At 31.8% G+C, this 22,615-nt stretch overlaps 1 protein-coding gene across 2 annotated transcripts; it reads right to left on the bottom strand.

Moving 5' to 3' along the window:
* Nucleotides 1-8,771: 8,771 nt before the first annotated feature.
* LOC127724672 (thioredoxin-like) lies at nt 8,772-21,882 on the bottom strand. Of its 2 annotated transcripts, none has more exons than XM_052231714.1 (5): nt 21,644-21,882; nt 20,169-20,273; nt 19,838-19,897; nt 18,854-18,919; nt 8,772-10,006 (listed from the first exon to the last, which is right to left on the bottom strand). In XM_052231714.1, the coding sequence occupies exons 1-5, from the start codon at nt 21,665-21,667 to the stop codon at nt 9,803-9,805; spliced, it is 459 nt and encodes a 152-aa protein (XP_052087674.1). In that variant the 5' UTR covers nt 21,668-21,882; the 3' UTR covers nt 8,772-9,802. The 2 variants fall into 2 exon arrangements, with proteins under 2 accessions (XP_052087674.1, XP_052087684.1); XM_052231724.1 differs by lacking the exon at nt 8,772-10,006 and adding an exon at nt 16,681-16,878 and having other exon boundaries at nt 21,644-21,864.
* Between the last annotated feature and the right edge of the window lie 733 nt (nt 21,883-22,615).

Here is a 22,615-nt window from a genome sequence, read left to right as displayed (position 1 = left end):
GTATTTGAACAGAGTTAACTTCTTCTGCTTAGTATGCATCATCTGCCATATGAATCCACATTCAGTCAAAATATGACAATCGGGAATAGGATACAATCTGTAAAATTACATATCAGACGACTATTCTGGTAAATCAATATCGACGATCGTAAAAAAATGTCGCTAGTGAGTTGAAACAGACATATCATGAAGAGAGTAACCGAAACCTGGTCCTAATTGTAAATTGGAACCAATTCTGAGAAAGTCATATAGTCGTAAACAAGACTTTGTTTAATCTTGCGGATTATATGTCCCAAAGGTGACCATATATATAATATGTTGACACGTACACAATCCCGTCCATCTCTCCACGTTCATATCTTGTCAATAGATTTTGGCATAAAAGAAAACAATGGTTGTACTTATTTGAGCAGATAAGTTCACTCGTTGTTTGATTATATTTGTGTTGATGAATTATTTGTTGATGTATAAAAAGACGGACACACAGACTGAAGCAGTCTATGCCCTCTGATTAGTAAAGCATTAACGCATTATTATACATTTTCTTTTATCTGAAAAAAAACCCAGATATATGAGAAGTACTGATGAATGGTTTGACGATGGAACTGGAAGATAGTTTTCTTTTTTCTCAAAAGATTATTTCAAATGATACGTTGATCTATTCTGTGTTTAATACTAAGGAATTTCTACCCCACTAGTAGATAACATTATAGCTGTTTGGCAAAATTTTACGGAATTTCCTGAATGCTCTTCAACATTCGTTCTTTATTTTGTCTTTTCATATTTTTTTCGATTCGAGCGTCATTGATGAGTCTTTTGTAGAAAAAACGCGCGTCTGACATACGTTATTTCAATCCTGTCATCTATGATGAGTTTATTTACAACCACTGTGTCGATGCCCCTGCTGGTAGAGGTATCATCCCCGACGGTATCACCAATCCAGTAGTCAGCTCTTCTGTGTTGACATGAATAATCGTTGATATGGTCATAACTGCGTACAAATCTTTGACTTTATTGAAATAGTAAGGATTTTCTAGCAAGGAGTTGATTACCTTAACTATATTTGCCTAACCATTTCGGAATTTTTGGCCCTCAATGCTCTTTAACTTCGTACTTTATTTGTCCTTTTAGAGTTTTTTTTATTCGAGCGTCACTGATGAGTCTTTGTAGACGAAACTCGCGTCTGATGTACACGGTTTTGATTCTAGTATCTGTGATGAGTTTATTTAAGAGCTTGTCTCACAGAAAACCCTGCAAAAGTGTCCAGGAGTAAATTTTGCGGAATCTCTTGTAATTTGGTACACAAAACACTTAGGCCATGCCAATATCACTTGCAAAATTTTTTGCTTAATTTTATCGGATAACCCAGTTTTACAGCGCCATCTATTTTCATCCTTATTTTACGGGAAAATTGCCAAATTCAAGTTTTTTTTAGGGATTTTAATCAGTTCTAGCCATTATAAATATCTCTTTTGCCCAATGCATGTGATAAAGCATTATTAAGGAAATATAAATATGTAAGTAATACATATATATTTGATTTTTTTTTAGTAGGGCCTCTATATTTGTTAAAGTGGTGTTTGAGGAATTGGCTATTTTACCAAATTTAGGACCTGAAGAAATGCTAAAATATCGAAAAGGTGAAGCTGTAATTAAAAGATGAATATATCAAAATGATCTACTATGATAGCCTAAAGAAATATCAATAATCCACCCACGGCAAATATTTAGAAATATATTTAGTATATATCACTGTACGGCTATTTTTTTATAGTATTTTTATAAAATTTTTCATGTAACAAAATCTTTTTCTTAACACAAAGCCCCAATTTAGAGTGCAATTCTTTTCAAATTAATGATTTTATACTTCAACTACTGTTTCTTTTTAATTCAAAGCAAAATCATACTGAAAACGATAATCAAAGTACTAAAAGATCTCATGTAAAGCTCTATTTTACAAATGAACAAAAAGACGGTTTGATTCAGAATCCATATTCTCCAATTTAAAACTACTTATAGCATGTTTTGTCTTTAACCTGTTTCCTTGAGTATATCTGGCACCTGCTTTTATATGTACTTTAATAATTATAATGAAATATAAGCACAGAAATGTGCTGGATCCGCATATGTATGCAAATGTAATCTTGTTGAAAATATTACATGCTGCATTCATTTGTGTGTAATTATGCCAGTTATTCAGTATTTTTGTCTTGCAGTACCTAATATGGAGGCTGTAAAATTAGAAAAACACAAATCCCAACATTAGTCAAAATCAAAAGAGCTTGGTTAGATCAGGTTTGAAAAGTTTATGACAGAATAATTTGATGTAAATTTTTAACAAAACAATTTGTTTTTCAGTGTAAATTACACAAAATTTTAGCTTTCTTTGTTTGTTTTTAAACAATAGGACCCTGAATCCTTTACCGTTCTTTTTAATTGCCCATAATGACATTCAAATCAATATCATGATTATATAATTTATAGTTCAAAAAAGCATTGATACCAGCTGACTTGGCAAAGAATGATTTACTTTCAGTTTAGAGCAAAAGTAGCCATATCATTGTCCTTGTTCTATTCGATGAATTGTCACTTCCATTCACAAAAACAAGAACACATCTAATATCTACCATGAATAGCAAAATTCTTATTTTGGGTAGTTTCTCACTATCGTCACTAATTCACTTTCATTTTCAGAAACTAACTGTTTGGTGGATGAGGTCTCTGATTTTTCTTACAGAAAGTATACATTGATTCTTTTAGTTTGTTCAGTTGTTAATCGGTTTCCTTTTTATCAATGTATCCAACTTAGGCAACTATTGTAGCTCATGTAATTTGGAGCTATATTCTGACTATTACATACAATATGGAATTTTTCCAGTTCTACACAAGCTCCACAGATACATGTATAAGTAGTTTTTGACTTGCAGTGTTAATACTTTTCTTTCTCTTACTGCAATGTAGCCTTTCCAACTCCATTTTTTGAATATTATTCAGTATCTTATGTAATTGCTAAGTACAATATATCAACCATATCCACACATGAATATTTGCACTTTGAAGCCTTCAAACTCTGTCTTGTCCTATTAAACATGTACATCATACTTGTACTTTAATTTCTACCCATTTGATACATTTTGTACATGTTTTTTCAAGTATAAAATAGTTTCTCCACAACTTCTATCATGATTTATAAATGCAGATCAGGACATGAACAGAACAAAATTAACATGAGCATCATGCTTAACAGTAAGTAGCTTTGACTGCTGAATTTTCATTCATGGGTGGCTTATTTTCTTGTACATTGTACATATGGGTTATACTGCTCTAGCAATGAATAGCTTCGGAAGTATGTGCTCACTGAAAAGCCTGGACGACCTGAAACATAAAAAAAAATACATTATATACAAATACAACCCTTTTGAACAGAAACTAAATTATGACAGAAAGAAACAACATCTTATATTTAATTAAAACAATTTTAATACAATCGGCAATAATGTTGGGTTGCTGTCCCATTGACATATAATCAACAATTCTATATACATAATTTAAAAGCAGTGTAAGGGAGGTAATCCAAACACAACATTGTACTGTAAGGAAATCCAAACATAACATTGTACTTACAGTACAGTACAATGTTGTGTTTGGATTACCTTCCTTACACTGCTTTTAAATTGTCTTAAGTAATTGTCCATTAACCAGGAAACCCTTGTTTTTCCCCCTTTTTTGCCCCTTATTCCTAAACGGTTTGAGACATAACCCCCATAAGCCAATACTAACCATCCCTTTGTGGTATGGAAACTTGTGGTATAATTTCAGAGAGATCCATACACCGTTCCACAAGTTATTGTCTGGAAACTAGAAAAATGTTTATATGGGCCCCTTCTTGGCCCCTTATTCTTAAACTTTAAAGAGTATAACCCCCAAAATCAATCCCAACCTTCCTTTTGTGGTTATAAACCTTGTGTTTAAATTTCATAGATTTCTATTTACTTATACTATCTAAAGTTATTGTCCGGAAACCAAATGTTTTCGGACGACGCTGACGACGACGACAACGACGACGTGATACCAATATACGACTGCAAAATTTTTTGCGGTCTTATAAAATGTGCGGAGACCTGAATATTTGAGTGAATTTATTAAGTCTATGGACCATAACAATGGACAAAATTATTGGAACAGAACAAAATTTGAACTTGATCTGTAACTTGTCATGATGAAAATATATACCAAATATCAAATCAATATTTTCGAGCACAAAGAAAACAAGCATTCTGTGAGTATTGCATGGCAATACATAGTCACCTACCAGTTAAAAATTCAGTGTAATAGAACATAATTCTAACTTGATCTATAACTTGTCATGGAGTAAACTACATAAAAATATCAAGACAAAATCTTCAAGCATGACAAAAAAAAAATGTTAAAAACTGATTATTTAAGTGAATTTTCTATGTCCAAAGACCATATCTCTATACAAAATCATCAGACCGGAACAAAATTCCAACTTGATCTGTAACTTGTCATGATAAAACTATATACTAATTATCAAATCAATAACTTCGAGAATGACAAACAAACCTACCACTAAATTCTTCAAACAATTTACCGAAGAAAAGGAAAAAAATCCAAAATGTCATTTTGTCTTTTAAAAATCTTTTAAAAAATGAGTTATTTCCCTTTGAACTGAAATCTTCTTATTAATAAGTATTTCATCAAAAAGGGAAAGGGCTTTAACTGAACAAAGAGAAAAGCTAAAATCGTGAAAATTGAACTTGACCTGTAACTTGTCATGATAAAACAATAAACCAAATATCAAATAAATATCTTCAAGCACGAAGAAAAAAGTCTGGAAAACTGATTTGCCGGACTGACAGACTGGCAGACAGACAGACGGAGTGCACACCTAAAGCTCCTTCCGACGTCGTCAGTAGGGGACTAAAAAGTGTGGAAAACTGATTTCCCGAACTGAAGGATGGACAGACAGACACACGGGTAGAGTGCAAACCAAAAATCCAATATTACATGATAGAGTAATTAGTACAAATGTACCAAACATCAAGGTCTCATACCTAAAGTTAATCTCAGTTAAGGAGAAAAATTATTAAGTTTTAAATAATGATGGATATTTTATTTTAAACAAAAAGTGTAAATTTTGACAATTCAAAATTAGGGATTATTAGCAGATCTTTATAAAAATAATAAGAAGATGTGGTATGATTGCAGATATGATTTCGACAACTATTCAACAAAGTTCAAATGAAGTGCATGTAAGCAATAATAGGCAACCAATGAGAAAAATCCATACTCATACAGAATAGCTGGTTATAAGTCCTCGACATGAAGAATGTCAACTGAGAAAACTAACAGCATATTTTCATAACATAACAATTTACGAAAAAGCAATATGACAGACAAGAACCAATGACAACCACTTTGACTGTTTCTGTTAAATTTATTCCCAGTTTTCATACGAAAAATAAGAAACAATTTAGAGCTTGACATAGATGATACATTGACTTCAACTTTCATTGTAATCTGCATGTTGATAATACATACGAAATGATATATCACCAATGTCTTTGATTTGGGAAACTTTTGTCATTGGGTTGGTGACTTTTATACCCCACATACTCTCCTTTTATTTATTTAATGTATTTAATTGTTAACTACTTGTCATGAGCTCTTTTCACAAAAAGCTTAAAACATTATTGATTGAAAGTTATACTGAAATGTAATGCCTAATATTGGGTTTATGTACATGTGTCATGTATGTTTGCAATGTGAGAGACAAATGAACAGCTGCGCCATGAGCGCCTGTTGCTGTTTTAAAAAATAAAGCTCAATAACTTCTAAATGTCATATCAGACGGACAGACAGACGGATGGACTTACAGACAGACAGACAAAGTTATACCATAATAAGTGACATAAACGGGCATATAAAAAAGTATTACCTATTGGATATACATTTAAATTCATGTATAATTATATATCTTGCCAAAATTACATTCATGACATTAATATTTATGTACATACATGATGGTATATGTATTTTACACAAAAATGTCTAGTGACTGCAGGGGCTTTCTATACTAACAAAGTACAGACTGTCCCTGGTGACTGTTACCCGGGAAATCAGTTACAATTCAAACAGAATTGTTTTTAAGGGGGGGAGTTGTACTAATCCCTCGAATCCCCCTGGCTACGGGTGTGTATTAGCAGACCCTTCTTAGTGTTATATATGCAGACAATGATTTATTTGTTATATTTACCTTTATATCCAATGACGTGTGAATACCCTGTAGCAGGCTGTACTGTATGTGTCTGTTCAGTTTTATGTACGGAAGTCCAAGACCTGCTTTAAAGTTGACGTTGGTTGTGGTAATAATAGCAACAGCAAAGTTTATTTCTTCTTCACTTCTCCTAAGCATAATCTCTCTGTGTGAGCTCTACGTTTCTGTAATATCTGAAACTCAGTGACAGGACATTTTCGTGCAGAAGCAATGAGCTGACAAAATGTGAGAAAACTTGGAAATTTTCAAGAATATTCTCTTCATATTGCAAAATTGACATCAATACAAAGTGTGATGTATCTTTATGCCACTCAAAGAGCTTAGGTACGGTCCTACTTAAACAAGAAGGCTTAGTTGCAAGAAGTGCCAGGGACATTCAAAGTATTTTATCTGAATAAAATCTTTGAAATGTTCAAAATTAAACATTTAAAATGATAATAACCTCATATTTTGTTTGATACATACCCAAAATTGGTTTAGTAAAAAATGTGGGACAAGGCTTGAGGTGGGGTTTTAAAGTAAAAATAATGCTATTTTTACTAATTTGCCATGGATGGATTTTTTTTATTTTTTAATCTAATAAAAATATGTGTACAGAAATTTATTTCATGTATTTATGTGCTCACCTTTTTGAAAAGCAGTGACTTGAACTTGGCTAGTAAATGATATGTACAAAATAAGGTTTTTAAGTGAGCACCCTTTAAGTGTGCGAAAAAAAGAAAATGCTTTATAAATGCATAATTTATGATCTTTTATATAAACTTCCACAGTATAAATCGCTAGAAATCCAATAGAACTAATATGGTGACTTTTAAAGTACTTTCAACTTAACATATATTTGTAGGAATTTTTAGCTTATTTTATTCAATTATGCAAATTAGCTTGTTACTAAAAATAGACACAATTCTGAGAAGTCTAAGATATATTTTCTGGTTTCCATTGAACATAAGATATTAAAAAACTTCATTGGCTGGAAAAATTTTAACCACCCTCCTGGACGATTTTTCATATTTTGCATGTTTTTCTGTGAGACAAGCTCTTAAGAGTTTTCACCGTGAATCCGGGATTTGACTTTCGCAAATGATGTTTGTAATTCTATCAAAAGTTGCGTTACATTTCGTATTGTATTAGCCTTTTGACAACCTATTTTTTACGTTTGGAAGACGTGTTTTTCAACCAACAATCGGCATTCCCATGGGAACCAACTGTGCTCCTCTACTTGTCGACTTGTTCCTTTATTTATATTAGTCTGACTTCATACAAAAGCGTCTTAGGAATAATGAAAAGAAGCCAGTATTACCCTTTAACTTCACCTTCCGCTACAAGTATATAGATGATGTCCTCTCACTAAAAATTATAGTTTGGCGACTATGTGAAATGCATCTATCCATCGAACTTGAAATAAAGAATATAACAGATAGACTTAAGTCTGCCTCATATCTTGACTTATATCTAGAAATTGACAATGAGGGTCGATAGAGAACAAATCTTTACGACAAAGGAGATGATTTCAGCTTCCCAATTGTAAAATTTCTATGTAGCAAGATTCTAGAGGCGCCTGCAAATGCAGTATACTATGATAATATTTTCTCGGGTATCGTTTCCTATCACGATTTCTTTGATAGAGGATTGCTGCTCACAAAGAAGCTATTAAACCAAGAGTTCCAAGTGCTGCAGATGAAATCATCATTTCGATAAATTTACGGACACCATCACGAGCTGGTTGACCTTAATGGAATATCTGTTTCCGATATGACGTCGGATATGTTCCAATTGTCGTTACCCTAATCCCGTCCTTTTTTTCCGAATGTAAACTGCCGAAAAAGACTTATAACCGGATTTTTTTCAAAAGCAACACGCCAGGTGCCACATGTGGAGCAGGATCTGCCTACTCTTCAGGAGCACTTAAGATCACCCCTGTTTTTTGGTTGGGTTCGTGTTGCTCAGTCTTTAGTTTTCTATGTTGTGTTTTGTATACAATTTATAAAATTTTATCAGTACCATAAAACTTCAAATAATTGAGTAAACAATAAAAATAGTTGTTGATTTCAGTTATTACTTATAAGATAAATGCTGTATTCACAGAACCTGTCAAAATCCTAAAATAGAGTTTCGTCACTGTAAAAATGAAGTCACCGCTCCGCTTTAATTTGACAACTTTGTCTGCGTACTGGTGGCACAAACTTCTTTCCTTTGTATTTTCTTTGTTATTATTTCCATTTTTTTATTTCCATTTGAGGTCTTCATTGTTATATTTAGTTTTTTTTTCTTGTTACAATCAATTAATCAATCAATCAATCAATCAATCAATCAATCAATCAATCAATCAATCAATCAATCAATCAATCAATCAATCAATCAATCAATCAATCAATCAATCAATCAATCAATCAATCAATCAATCAATCAATCAATGGACTGTGTCAATTAAAGAAATATATAATCGTGTAATCAAAAGAAACTGGTCAAAGCAGAAGTGTTAATGCCATTTTTTGCCAATGAATTCGATGATAACACAAAGTATTATAAATCTATCAAATTGCATTCTTGAAGTGTTCACAAGACATATTTTTATCCGATATCAGTATTGATATTTTTGAATTTTATCTGAAATATTTGTATTTTAGTTTTAAACCTTTGATACAAAACTGTTAAATACTTTACTGTGACTTGACTGCAAGTGTTGCTCTCCACATATTGCATCTTATTTAAAATTCTGACCAAATTGCAATTTGTTTTATAAAACCAAACTGTTCAACTGATCAGAAATTTGAACAAACTGCTGTAGAAAACCAAAGTCAAGTCGTGAAAGTGCAAGGTGATAAAATGAAGCATACTTACAATCCTTTAAGACTTGAATTCCAATTCAATGATATTATGAAAAATCAGTTTAACAGTTTTTATACAAATTTTATTGTAAAGGGGATGGGTAATAATTTTGAATTGCTATAAAAATGTCCAAACTAAGCTTTCATACAATTTGTCTTTTGAAAAGTCTTCTATATTCATAAGAATCAGACATCATTTGAATTAAAACATCTTATATTCAGTAAAACATATGTGAAATTACAATACGTTGTTAGGAAGTTTCCATGGGAGATGTAAATAGTTGCAATAGGTAGAGAGCAACACTTACAGTCAAGTCACAGTAATATTTGCTTTAAAATGTCGTAATTTTTTTTATATGAGAAATGTATTATTCAAATGTATTTATATGATGGATTAAATATCCATATGGATAAGGCCTTGGCTCTAATTTTACTTGTAAAATTTTGTGTTTTAAATATCAGTTTTAGGTCAAATATGTCAAATTCGACATCTTTATGACATATAAACTGTCACACGTGACATTTGTAGACTTAAATGTGCAGTTATATGATACTTTTCCTTTTATCAATTTTAACCGTACTGCAGCCATTTTAGTTGTAATAAGGTACCAGCTCCTTAAGTTGATCTGTTTTCGGGGATATTGTTGACATTGTTCGTACGGATTATAATGGACCGTCAAATGCGGCGAGCTTTATTGGATATTGTCGACATTTGTTTTACGGATTCCGTCAAATGTGGTGAGCAAAAATGAACTAAAATCATATTTTCCAAAATTCGTTTGGCTGACATATTCATAGCCGTCACTTCATTGTAATTTCCCTCAACTTCATCTGCATCCACTTTGCGAAAAATACAATTACTGTATTCGTCCGACAAGTTCTAAAAGAGAAGAAGAAAAAAATACATGACGCAACATCATCAGAATTTTGTTTGGTTATTGTGAAGAGTTCAGATTCTACATTTCTTGCATAAGTACTATTAGATTCAAATTTTGTTATTTTGCAATTCAAATGTAACAATTAAAACCATACTACTGAAATGAGTTATATGATTGTAAATCGAGACTATTCTTTTCTAACTTCTGACCATTTTTTTTAACCATTTCTTTAGATAATGGTAGTTGGAATTCATAAGCTTACTTTATATATAGGTGCAATCTCTTCACAGGGTTCGCACCTTGTGACAAAGAAATCGATACTATCGATGTATCACAAGTTTCTATCAGAACGGCATAAAATTTGCCCTCCAATTAAGATATTTTCTTGTATAAGTACTATTTAGCATTTCTTGAGATAATGGTACTTCGAATTCATAAGCTTACTTGATATACTGGTGCAATGTTAACACAAGGTCCACATCATCTTGCAAGAAATTGACAACAACTATCAATGTATCCCCAGATCCTTTCAGAACGGCATCAAATTCGGCCTGCAATAAGAATATTTAAATATGATCTATATGAGTATATACTATATGATTTATGAAGAAAAAAAACACAGAAGAGATTCAAATGCAATATGTGATCACTTCAAATAGCCGACTTGTAATACATACAGTGTACTATTACCAACTAAAGGCAACAGTAATATACCGCTTTTCAAAAGTCATAAATTGATTAAGCGAAACCAAATCCAGGTCACAAACCAAAACCGAGGGAAGCACATCAACTATAAGACGAATACAACGGAACAACAAAAACACTAAACTGCAACAAAAACAAACGCCAACATACATAAAAACGGACTATTTGATAACAACTGCCATATTCCTGACTTGGAACAGGACATTTAAAAAAAAAAAAATTGTGATTTTATGGCTAGCCAAACCTCCCGCTTATATGGCAATGTTAAAATAACAACATTACGTGACAGGTATACAGTAGAAATAAAGGCAAGAACACTCAAGACAGAGAAATACATGAACAAATAATATAATACTACATAACAACATGTAAACCATAGAATAACAACGGACACCTCCCATGAAATTACGACAGTATAGCAGGACACCACAAACGAATTATAAACTGTGCGTCACACGAATATATTAACGCCAAAAAAAAATGACGTATTTGTTGTGACGTTTATATTATCACTGGTAAATTTCTAAAAATAGAATAGATTTGTTTTAGTGTAGACACTTACAAGAATATGAAATTGGGATTGAGTTTGTCATGGTGTTATTTTGTGTATTTTCTTACCATTACAAGAATATTAAAATGAAATTTTGTTTTTAATGGTGTTATTATTTGTATTTCCAACCATGTCCGTTTTTCATCTAAATCAAAACTGTGTATAAACAAAGAAGTCCTGTGCATAAATTTGCTTTAAGTTGATTAAAAATCATATAGATGAAATAGCTGATTAATTTCTTAACTTTTATATACATACAGAGAATAAAAATAAAATAACTGTAATATAAGGCAAGGTCATGTAAGACCAAAAAGTAAACACACTTGAAAACAAACAACATAAAACAAAAACACTGTTGACGAACCACGAGTAGCTCGACTATACTGACAAATAAGACATAGGTGAAATGTACCGAAAATACAGAACTCAAACCACAAACGATTAGACATAACACAATATCAAACCAGACTTACAAAAAAACATCATAACTAAGTACATGAATGTTGGATGTATAAATACCGAGACGCGTCGTATAGCACTGCAAATTCACAATCGACAAAACAGTCATATAAGGGAATAGGTCACGTTCGGTACTTAGCAATCCAGACGACGTAGATGGAAAACCACAATCTCATCGTATAGATCACATAAATTTATGATGGTGTCCCATGGGGCAGAGGGTAGGTTACTGCTAAGAAATGGAAAAATTGATAATTGAGAAGTTGTCATAGATTTAAGTGTGAAGTCGTCCATCTGTGTCAATAATATCAAGGTATGAAGCAGTCCTTCTTGTATCAGTAGTATCCTTAATTTCAAGATCACTGGGATATATGAGATGTAAGTACTGACTGAAATATGGGTTATTCAAAAGTACTAAAGTTAAAGTGTATTAAGAATTGTTCATGAGAATTATTTTAGCACAAATCAACAGCTTTTAACTAAATCAATAAAACCAAGTTTAAAAATCAGAAGAATTAGAATGATAGCAATATATGTATATAAAATTATAATAATAAACAATGTCCACTGTATTTACATGGACTTATTAACATGAAAAAAATGTAGTTAATCTTTCAAAAATGACAATATAGTTGATGTTCCCAGGGTAAAGACAGCTACTCATGGGCTGCCCTTATTCAGAAATGCAGGAGCCAAACTCTGCCTTTTACTATATTTGACGGTAGTGTTTCGACTATCAAAGACAAAATACATAAATGAATACATATTTTCAAAAAATAAATTGCCGTCTTATGCATTGGCTTTCTTAAGATTAATAGCAGAACTTACAAAGAAGTAGAGGATATCGACGGAACTTCAACTGAAACTTATCGGGCGATAACAAAACAACAGGAACATTATAATTCAGGACACAGACATTATTACTGCGTTCACATTCAAGTTGTAATATCAGACGAATGTAGGATATGTTATGTTCCTTAGCATGGTGGAGCTCCGAGTAAATCAATCAAAACTGTCACACAACAGCGACAAAAAAGTTTTATACCCATATACCCTGTAGATATTCAAATAAATTCATCGGATATTGTTTGACTGTATAATCGCTTGCGCATTTACTGTACAATCACTTGGGCCTTTCCTGTACAATCGCTTGGCAAAAAAAAACAAAATTTAAAGGATACACGGATTGTCTTAGTTGGCTTGATTTGTTTGACTCGTAATGAAATGATTCAAATATTCTTAATAAAAACTTATCACGGATATTTTCGATTCCAGGTTGATTTGATGACAAAAATTTCTCGAAAATAATATTGAATCGACTTACTTTCATGATATAGCTTTTAGTTTAAACATATTTTATTTGGACATGACATACAAAATATGATTACAGTAATACACAAAGAGATTCTGAAACAATATTGTTCTTATATTAATCTGTCTCTCTATCAACAGAAAAAGAAAATAATTGATTTTTAAATAGTTAAATGAAGATAACAAAGTGCGTATATCAAATGTTGTCCTAAAATTAACGAACTGCGTGTCGTTCGTTCGTCTTATGTTATGGTTATGAAAATTGGAAAGTTGGTGAAGGATGATACCGCTGAAGTATGTTTAAAAAGGATTTTGTTTTCTCTGTCTGACAGGTAACAACTCACACTCCGATCCGTAATACAAAAGAATATCAGCGATATTATACAATGCTCCCTTTTATGTAAGGTTTATACAACATCTGTATAGCAAGATTGATTGATTGATTGTTGGTTGCTTAACGTCCAGTGGCAAATATTTCATGCATATTCAGGACGAGAACAAATTAACAATAGTACAATAGGTAGGTTCTGTAACAGGGGCTTCCGGGATTAAGGTCGGAGAAATTTAGACTGCCACAGGAAATGAGGGTATATTGGATAGGGACAGAAATTTAGCCTTGCAACAGGTCACCTACGGACCCCTCAAAGAGTTGTTGCAAGGGTTCTTAACGTGCAAAGAGCGTGGCACTCTCTTTACACGAGGCATCGGATTTAACGTCCCCATTCTGACCGGACGTGGCTGCAAATTTGTACATCCCGCACAGCCAAACGGACGCCCCACTTTAGCATGGGTTTTACTGCCGGTCGGAGGAAGACCAATGGTGACCATACTTCTATTCCCCAGTCACCCTTGGGGGTGTATAGCAAGAAGAATTAAGCGTAGAAAAAAAGTCATATTATGATAACGAATGTGAATCTAGATATAAGTCTCCAAAAAGTGTGACTAGAAAATTATAACATAAAAAGGAACTAAATAAACTTATAAGGGAAAAACAACTTGATAGTTTAAACATAAAATCATGAAACAGATGATAGATTCAAATGGTAGCTGTTCACATGATTTTTGGAGAACTACTAAAAAGCCTAAAATGGAGAAAATTAAGGAACCTAGCTTTAACATTCAACCTAACAAATGAATGTTTCTATAAACTGATCAATATTTATCATGACAAGAATGTCCTTAATGATAAGAAAACTCCATTCAAGGATTGTATGACTGGGATTTTAAAAAGTTATATTACAGCTGAGTAGGTGGTTATTGCAGTTCAATCTTAAAAGAAAAACAAAGCGCGTGGTTCAGATTATATCATATATGAACTGATGAAAATGTAATATGAATATTGCTGTTTATGTGATATTAATCAATCTTATTCTTACAATAAAATCATAAACCCGTTTGTATCTAACTTTTTCCATGACTTTACTTTCACAATTGATAGGTGTAATCGGGCGATAGTTAGACATAGCAAGTTTATTTTGAGTAGGAAACGTACATGTAGGCAATGAAATATTAAAAATAATATGTAAAGGCACTGATATGTCTTCTTTGTAGCTGATCAGTATCTTGTGACTAATCATATCACTACCAGTCGATATTTTCGGAATAAAGATTTCCAGGCTATCTATAATTTCGTTTTAATTTTTTTCAATGGTACTTATCATGAATATGTTATTATGGGGAAGTCTTGGAGTGGTGCTAACACTGCAAACTCATCATTTAGTTTAGAAACTGCATGATTGTTATGTGATTATCGTTTAAAGAGATAATCAGAGCTAATGTGTGTACATATATACCGACTTTAAATGAAATTTAATTATTTGCTAATTTACTTATTTACTTTCTTACCTACTTAATTATTGTTAAAGATTATTTGACTTTTAAATAAGTTTCTTTAAAAATCCACTTGTTCACGAAATCGAACTTGATCACATACAAATTTGACGAGAATCCACTGTTCACAGATTCCGCGTATCTATAAATGCTCATAATTTGATAAAACACAAAAATACAAAAACTGATAATTATTCTTATGGGTTATATTAAGGATGTTGGTCTACTTGACCTTTGCAGATCATGTCTTCTATACTATTGAATTTCAGCCAAATTGGGCAATATATTTGTTTCAAGAGAAGTCTGGTTAACATTTTTGTCGCGTTCAATGTATATATATCTTGCCTTGTTTATCATTTACTTTTATCTTTTCTCCTTAGCGTTAATGTCCTCAAGGTCAAGGAACAGTAAATAGGCTAAGTCGGTGACCTATTATTATTTAACATCATTAAAACGGAAATTTATGTAATAACAACATTTATGAAGAAAAACTAAGGACTTGAAATTGTAGATTTGATGATTTTAAGACAAATTACGAAATATTTTTCGCCTATTTTATATGCTTTCTTTACAAATATTCACCTATTTTGAGTATGCAATCAGTATTATTTCAAACAATAAGAGATAAATATTTTTTTTTTTCATTTTCAGTTCAAAGAGCCAAAGACACTAGTATTTGCTAAATTTTACCAAAATCTTACTGTAAGACCTTAAACGAAGATTTGTATACCTTTTGTGAATTTGGCTTTTGTACTGAAAATATCAAGGACAGACAGAAACTGAAGACTGCCCATACATGATATTGAATTATTGCCTTTTCCTGAGGCTAATGAAATAAACACTATACATTTTGTGTGTCCGAAGCATTTTTCTGAATATACCATCATCAGGAACGCTCAAATCTAAACATTTGAAATCCAGGGATATAAATTCATGAGCTTTGGGAGCCATATAAACAGAATAACCAAATGCAGTTAAGATAAACTTTGCCTGAGGGAGTTGGAACATTAGTTTCTTAACAATTTCTCAACTCATCATTTGTTATTTTCTTTTGAAAAACAGATATCTACTGAGCCCAAGGTCAACCAAAAACTAGTGTCTAAATAATATCAACCAACCAATTGTAAGAGATTTAAACCTAACAAAGGCTATCAAAGATACTTCATTTAATCTAAGCAACAGTAGTTATCCGATTTTCAAATCTCATAAATCGATTTAGGTGATACAAATCAAAGAACCTAACAAAAATTGAGGGAATGACATGGACTCCAAATGGAGTTAAACTGGATTTCTGAACAGGCAGGGTAAACGTCTCCTCCTATGCGTGCACCACTCGCAGTGCAAATCAACATTCGGTAAAAATGTCACTATCTGGAATAGGGCATAATCGATAGAATAACAGGTAAGACGATTATTCTGGAATATCAAGATCTAAGACCGCGAAAGCATGTCGCTAGTGGATTGAGACACAGACATATCATAAAGAAAGTTACCGAAGCATCGTCATAATTATAAAGTTAACGCCATTTCTGCGAAATGTTTAAGTCGTAAACAAGACTTTGTTTAATCTTACGGAATATATGTGCCAAAGGTGATCATAGATATGATACGTTGTCACGGACACAATACATTCCATCTCTTCATGTTCATGACTTGCCAATAGATTTTCACATAAAAGAAACAACGGTTGTCCTTAGCGGAGCAGATGATTTTTCTCGTGGTTTGATTTGAGTTGTGTTACTGAATTATTTGTTGATGTATAAAAAGACGGACGCACATACCAAAAAGTCTATACCCTCTGATAAGTAAAGCATTAACGCCTTCTTATAAGATACATTTTTTTATATGAAAAGGAATGTAGTGATAGGTATAGAATTATTAGGACAAATTAATAACACAAAAATAACTAAATGTTGACAAAAAATCGATATAATGTAGAAGTATAAGTTTGTGGAATCACATGTTCTTTTCAATCATCTCTCTCAACTTATCTTCATTTGCTCCTACCAGTTCATCAATCTGTAAATGAGAAGTACGCTGCTGAATAGAGAAAGATTTCTTTTATCTCAAAAAATATTTTGCATGATATTTTGATCTATCTGAGGAAGAACAGTTCTATGTTTAAGAGTTGCCACAGTGAATTCGAGATAAGAATGTCGCAAATGCAGTTTGTCAATCAATCAAAAGTGGCATTACATTTCGTAATGTATTAGCATTTTGAGTATCAGACCGTTCAAAATGTTATCAGTACATGTAAACAATAAAACGAATTGTTGATTTCAATACTGTAAACCAACTAATTTTCGCGAGCAATTTATTTTCAAGACTTTTATGAGTAGAAAAATGACCCAAATTTGAATTGTCGCAAATATGTGAGACTTGGATCTTTTCTTACATAAATATATAAAGAAATGAAAAGATCGCGAAATAAATCGCCGCGAAGTCGGTTAGAAAGAACTAAACACGAAGTAAAGTATATGCGAAAATAAGTTGAATTACAGTTATTACTAATAAGATAAATGCTGTATTAATAAAACATGTGCAAATCTATATAAATACAAATCATTCACTGTAAATAAATATAAAAAGATGTGGTATGAGTACCAATAAGACAACTCTCCATCCAAGTCAAAATTTATAAAAATAAACCATTATAGGTCAAAGTACGGTCTTCAACACGGAGAATTGGCTCACACCGAACAGCAAGTTATAAAGGGCCCCAAAAATTACTAGTGTAAATCCATTCAAACGAAAAAACCAACGGTCTAATCTATACGAAAAACGAGAAACACTTATGAACCACATCAACAAACGACAACTACTGAACATCAGATTCCTGTCTGAAAGAATGATATCTCCGCTTATATTTGACAACTTCGTTTACTTACTGGTGAAACCAACTTCAGACTTTTGTATTTTCTATTTTATTATTTTCATTCTTTTTATGCCGTTTGAGGTGTTTATTATTGAATATATAATTTTTTCTTCAAGACATTCATCAACCATCGATCAATCAATCAATCAATGGTATTGAAATTTTAGAATTTTTGAATTCTATCTTAAATATTTGTATTTTGTCTATAAGATCTATATAGCATTTTTTTCTTCTGACGTTTCAGCAACCATCAATCAATCAAATAAAATTATCAATCAATCAATGGACTGCTAATATTAAAAAATATATAAATGTTTAATCAATAGAAACTAGTCAAAGTAGAAGGTATAATGAGGACACCTTGAATTCAACATATAAATATGTTTGGCAGAATCCAGCATTGACAATTCTATCTTAAATACCTGTATTTTGGCTATGTATTTCTTTTGGTTATACAAAACTGATAAGATGGCAAAACCCATTACTTTAGAATTGTCGTAAAATTTTCAATATGAGCTAAATTTTGCTAGAAAATGTCTTATTCAAAGATTTTTATACAATGGATAAAAAAAAAATACCGAACTCAAAGGAAAATTCAACTCGGAAAATCCCTCATTAAATGGCAAAAGCAAAAGCCCAAACACATCAAACGAATGGAAAACAACTGTCTTATTCCTATCTTGGTACAGGCATTTCTTTGTGTAGAAAATGGTGGATTAAACCTGGTTTTATAGCTAGCTAAACTTCTCACTTGTAAAATTCAATTATATTGACAACAATGTGTGAACAAAACAAACAGACATAATAGGTAAAAATGTCAAAATATCTTTATGGCTACGGTCTTGGCTCACATCTTTTTTATTAAAAATGTTGGTCTAAAATATCAATTTTAGGTCAAATATGTCATATTTGACACATTTATGGCATCTAAAAGAGAGGCGAAAGAAAACTGTCACACGTAACATTTTTGTACTTAAGTATAAAATATCATCATTATCCTTCATCAATGAAAGTAACACTGTTTTGATGGATCAAAGAATTTAGCTTATTTGAGATTTAATGGAGAAAAACAAATGCACTATTATATCCTCTTTTTTAATCAGTTGTTTCAAATAATACCTTTTGGCCACCTCTGTAACACTGAAATGTAGGCATTGCAGTTATCCCACACTCAGAAGAAACGTCCTACAATAGATAATAATACAAATATTACAGTAGCTGATGAAGGTTTACTCAGAAACTCTTCTATCATATACTTTTCTTTAGGGGTGGGGTATTCAAAATCTATAAACAGCATTCAAAAGAAGAAGTTATACACTGCGAAGCTTCGAATATCTTCGGGGACTTTCGGTTTACCAACAAGGGCAGCGGTGAAACACAATATTATGATGTAACATATTCGCATATTGAAAATTTGAAATTGTTTATTGTACGTGAAAACTGTAATACTGGCAAATCAAAGAAAGGAATCTTGCAAAAAAAAGCGTGCTTCGCTTGAAAAGTTAGCAGCGAAATTACAAATTTGATTTTTTTCTCATAAATAGTGACATTTTTATCATTTGAACACAGGGGGCATTGTTATTGGAGAAAAAACAGACCAATATCAATTTTACCCGTACTGCAGCCATGTTTAGGTGTTCTATGTTGCTTCAGTGGATTTCCATTAGCTTCTTAATTCGATCTGTTTTAGGGGATATTGTTGACATTGTTTGTACCAACAAATTTAGTTGGTCCGTCAAATGAGGTGAGCACAATTGAACTAAATATATGATTCCTAAACTTCGTTTAGGTGATACATGCATGTTAGTCACTGATATGTAATTTTAAAATTTATTACTCATTTTGTGAACCTGGAACAAAATTTAGGCCATACGCTTCGTATAAACTTTCACCCAAGATCGAAGACGAGACAATGCTGTTATGAATATTTCCATTCAAATAGGAAAATGTACAAAATATATACATATTCAGGTTGCATTGGAAAGTGCCATCAATAAATGTAGTTGTGTGTTTGTAGAATGTCTTTAATTCCTCTCAAGATGAGGATTATAAAACAATAAACACAAAGTGAAAACGGGCGTCATATGAAAATTGTGAATTTACCTCAACTTCATCTACATCCAATTTGAGAAAGATACAATCACTGTATTCGTATGACAATTTCTAAAAAAGAAGAACAAGAAAAACAATGTGCGTCACAACATCATCATAATTTGTTTTGGTAATTGTGTTGGGTTCAAAATTGGACTCTTCTTATATAAGTACTATTTGACTACAATTTTGTTTTGACAATTCAAATATAACAATGAAAACCATGCTACTAAAACGAGAAAAAAGTTATATGATAGTGAATTGAGACTATTCTTTACTAACTTTTACCCGTTTTTTGTTATCATTTATAAAAGTTAATGGCATTTCGAATTCAAAAACTTACTTCATATATAGGTGCAGAGGTTACACAGGGTCCACACCATGTGGCAAAGAAATCGACAACTAACAATGTATATCCATATTCTTTAACAGCGACATGAAACTCAGACTGCAATAAGAATATTGTAAGATGATCTATGTGAGTATATATACTATAACTAAATTCAAAGTGAGTATTTTGTAGAAAATTTATTCAAATATATAATTTTTCTCTTTATAATATGACAGCTTTTAAAACATCCTATCTTTAACATCACCAAACAGAACTTAATTGAAAATAACAATGGATAAGTTTTATAAAATACTTGTGTTAAAGAAAAATGTATTTTGTAAAAGCATAAGCTTAAATTGTTGATAGATTTCTTATGATTTTATCTGAATTATATTATATTATAAAAAAAATGTTGTTGTAGATAGTAAATAATCAGTTATTGGCACATTTGAAACCAGATAATACCGACCAAAGAAGGTCCCGGTTACAGGTAATATTTGCTTTTATATATCGGTCGCTGTACTTGAAAGTTTAGGCGTTTACTTCCTAACTAGTTGTTTTTAATAAAATTAAATATGATCAACTGCCTTGGATTAAAACAACTTTTTTACTCGCATTAACATCTTTATATAAGATTCATTGTAGAGATCTGGTTGCAAAATATTTTCTTTGGTAAGGAAAATCTCTATGATCGTATCTAATACATCAATGACAAGATTTCAAAATACGACGGCTACTACAGTTTTTTTTTAAACAATTAAAGAAGTTCTAAGGCCTAAACTAAATGTGTCAGACAATTTCAAAAGTAAGAATGCTGATATCTGACAATTTATTGTCTTTTGAACGTTTGAATGCCAATAAACCCAGTATAATTAACTGATTCTTTTAATGATGGTTTCTGAACATCCAGTGGCAAGTATTACATACACAAAGAGGGCGCTACATGTTAATATGATAGAAAATACTCTGCTTTGTAGGAAACTGACATGCTGATTTAAGTGTCAACGTGCAATTTTACAATCTTACAGTCGTTAGGAAGGCAATTCACCACGTTATTTGAATTCGAGCCGATTGATCTACTCTTCAACTTCAAGATGTCGCTAGCTTGGCGTAGCAACTGAAAGTGCGAATATTAAAGTCTTGTTTGTCAAGACCTTTGATGGATCCAACGACTTTCCACATTCAAAGCAAGCACGCAAACTCGCTGCAGCCGTAGTGATGTTTTCAAGCTTTGAGTGCCAGCACAATATCAGAACTTTTACGCAAACCTTCTATAAATAAGGCTCAACTGATAAATGTCGTTCAATTGTCGTTAAAATATACAGAAGCCAAAGAGGGTCACTATTATTAGCATATTTGAAAGCTTTAGAATTATCATCATAGATGACATGAATAATTTGTTGAGTTATAACATTGATGCTGTTGAAACTGATAACATAAAATTTGGATTGACACCGAATATACATAATTTAGAAAAAAATATTTACCTGGCTTTTCACGTTCTTAACCATAATGTGATTGTTTATACAAGAACTGTATGACTATTACGGATACACAGAATTATCCACAAACTGTACAAAAAAGTAACCAACAATTATTACACACGTGATGACAGGTATTTTCGTAAATGATATTGTTAACTATTTCTGAAGATTTCTAGATAATTTCAATACCACGCTTTCCAAGAAGTATAAATCAGTAGACAAAGAAACTTAAATATATCTGGTTTAACAACTCATATTATTAGTATTTTAATATGTAATGGTACTTATAATCATCCTGTTACAAAAGAAACTCTTTCACATATGGTATTTAAACTTCTAAATGTAGGCCTTACACCAGTTATTCCACATATCATCTTTAAACAAGGTAAACAAATAATAAATTTTCATTGAAATATTCCGAAGCCTCTTTGTTTTGATTCGAGCGTCACTGATGAGTCTTTTGTAGACGAAACGCGCGTCTGGCGCAAATACAAAATTGCAATACTGGTTGGTATCTATGATGAGTTTATTCGACAACAATTTTTTACCATGAATGATATTTAATATAATAGACTGTAGAAAATATGTGATGTTTTAAAAACAGAAGGTTACTTTAAAGTTTTACGCACACTTTATTGTGAGATTGTTTATACAGGAACTGTATGACTATTACAGGTACAAAGAATTATTCACAAACTGTACATAAAGGTAACCAACAAATATTACACACGTGATGGGCAGGTACTTTCGTAAAGGTTATTATAATACTATGAACTAGCAAAAAAATAAAAGGATTAGTTTTCTAAAACTTTCCAGTAAAGTTCAACACCACGTTTTCCAAGAAGTATAAATCAGTAGATAAATTTTAAACCTGATATATACCTGGTACATAAATACTTAACTACACCAAAAACCCTAATAAAAATGAAAACTTATGCTTTACTTATGCAATGAATCTCAATTCAGAATCCTAAA

This window comes from Mytilus californianus, unplaced genomic scaffold, assembly GCF_021869535.1.
Source record: "Mytilus californianus isolate M0D057914Y unplaced genomic scaffold, xbMytCali1.0.p SCAF_1, whole genome shotgun sequence".
Lineage (NCBI taxonomy): Eukaryota > Metazoa > Mollusca > Bivalvia > Mytilida > Mytilidae > Mytilus > Mytilus californianus.
Note: the sequence above shows the minus strand (reverse complement) of the source record. Positions and strands in the feature narration are given on the sequence as shown.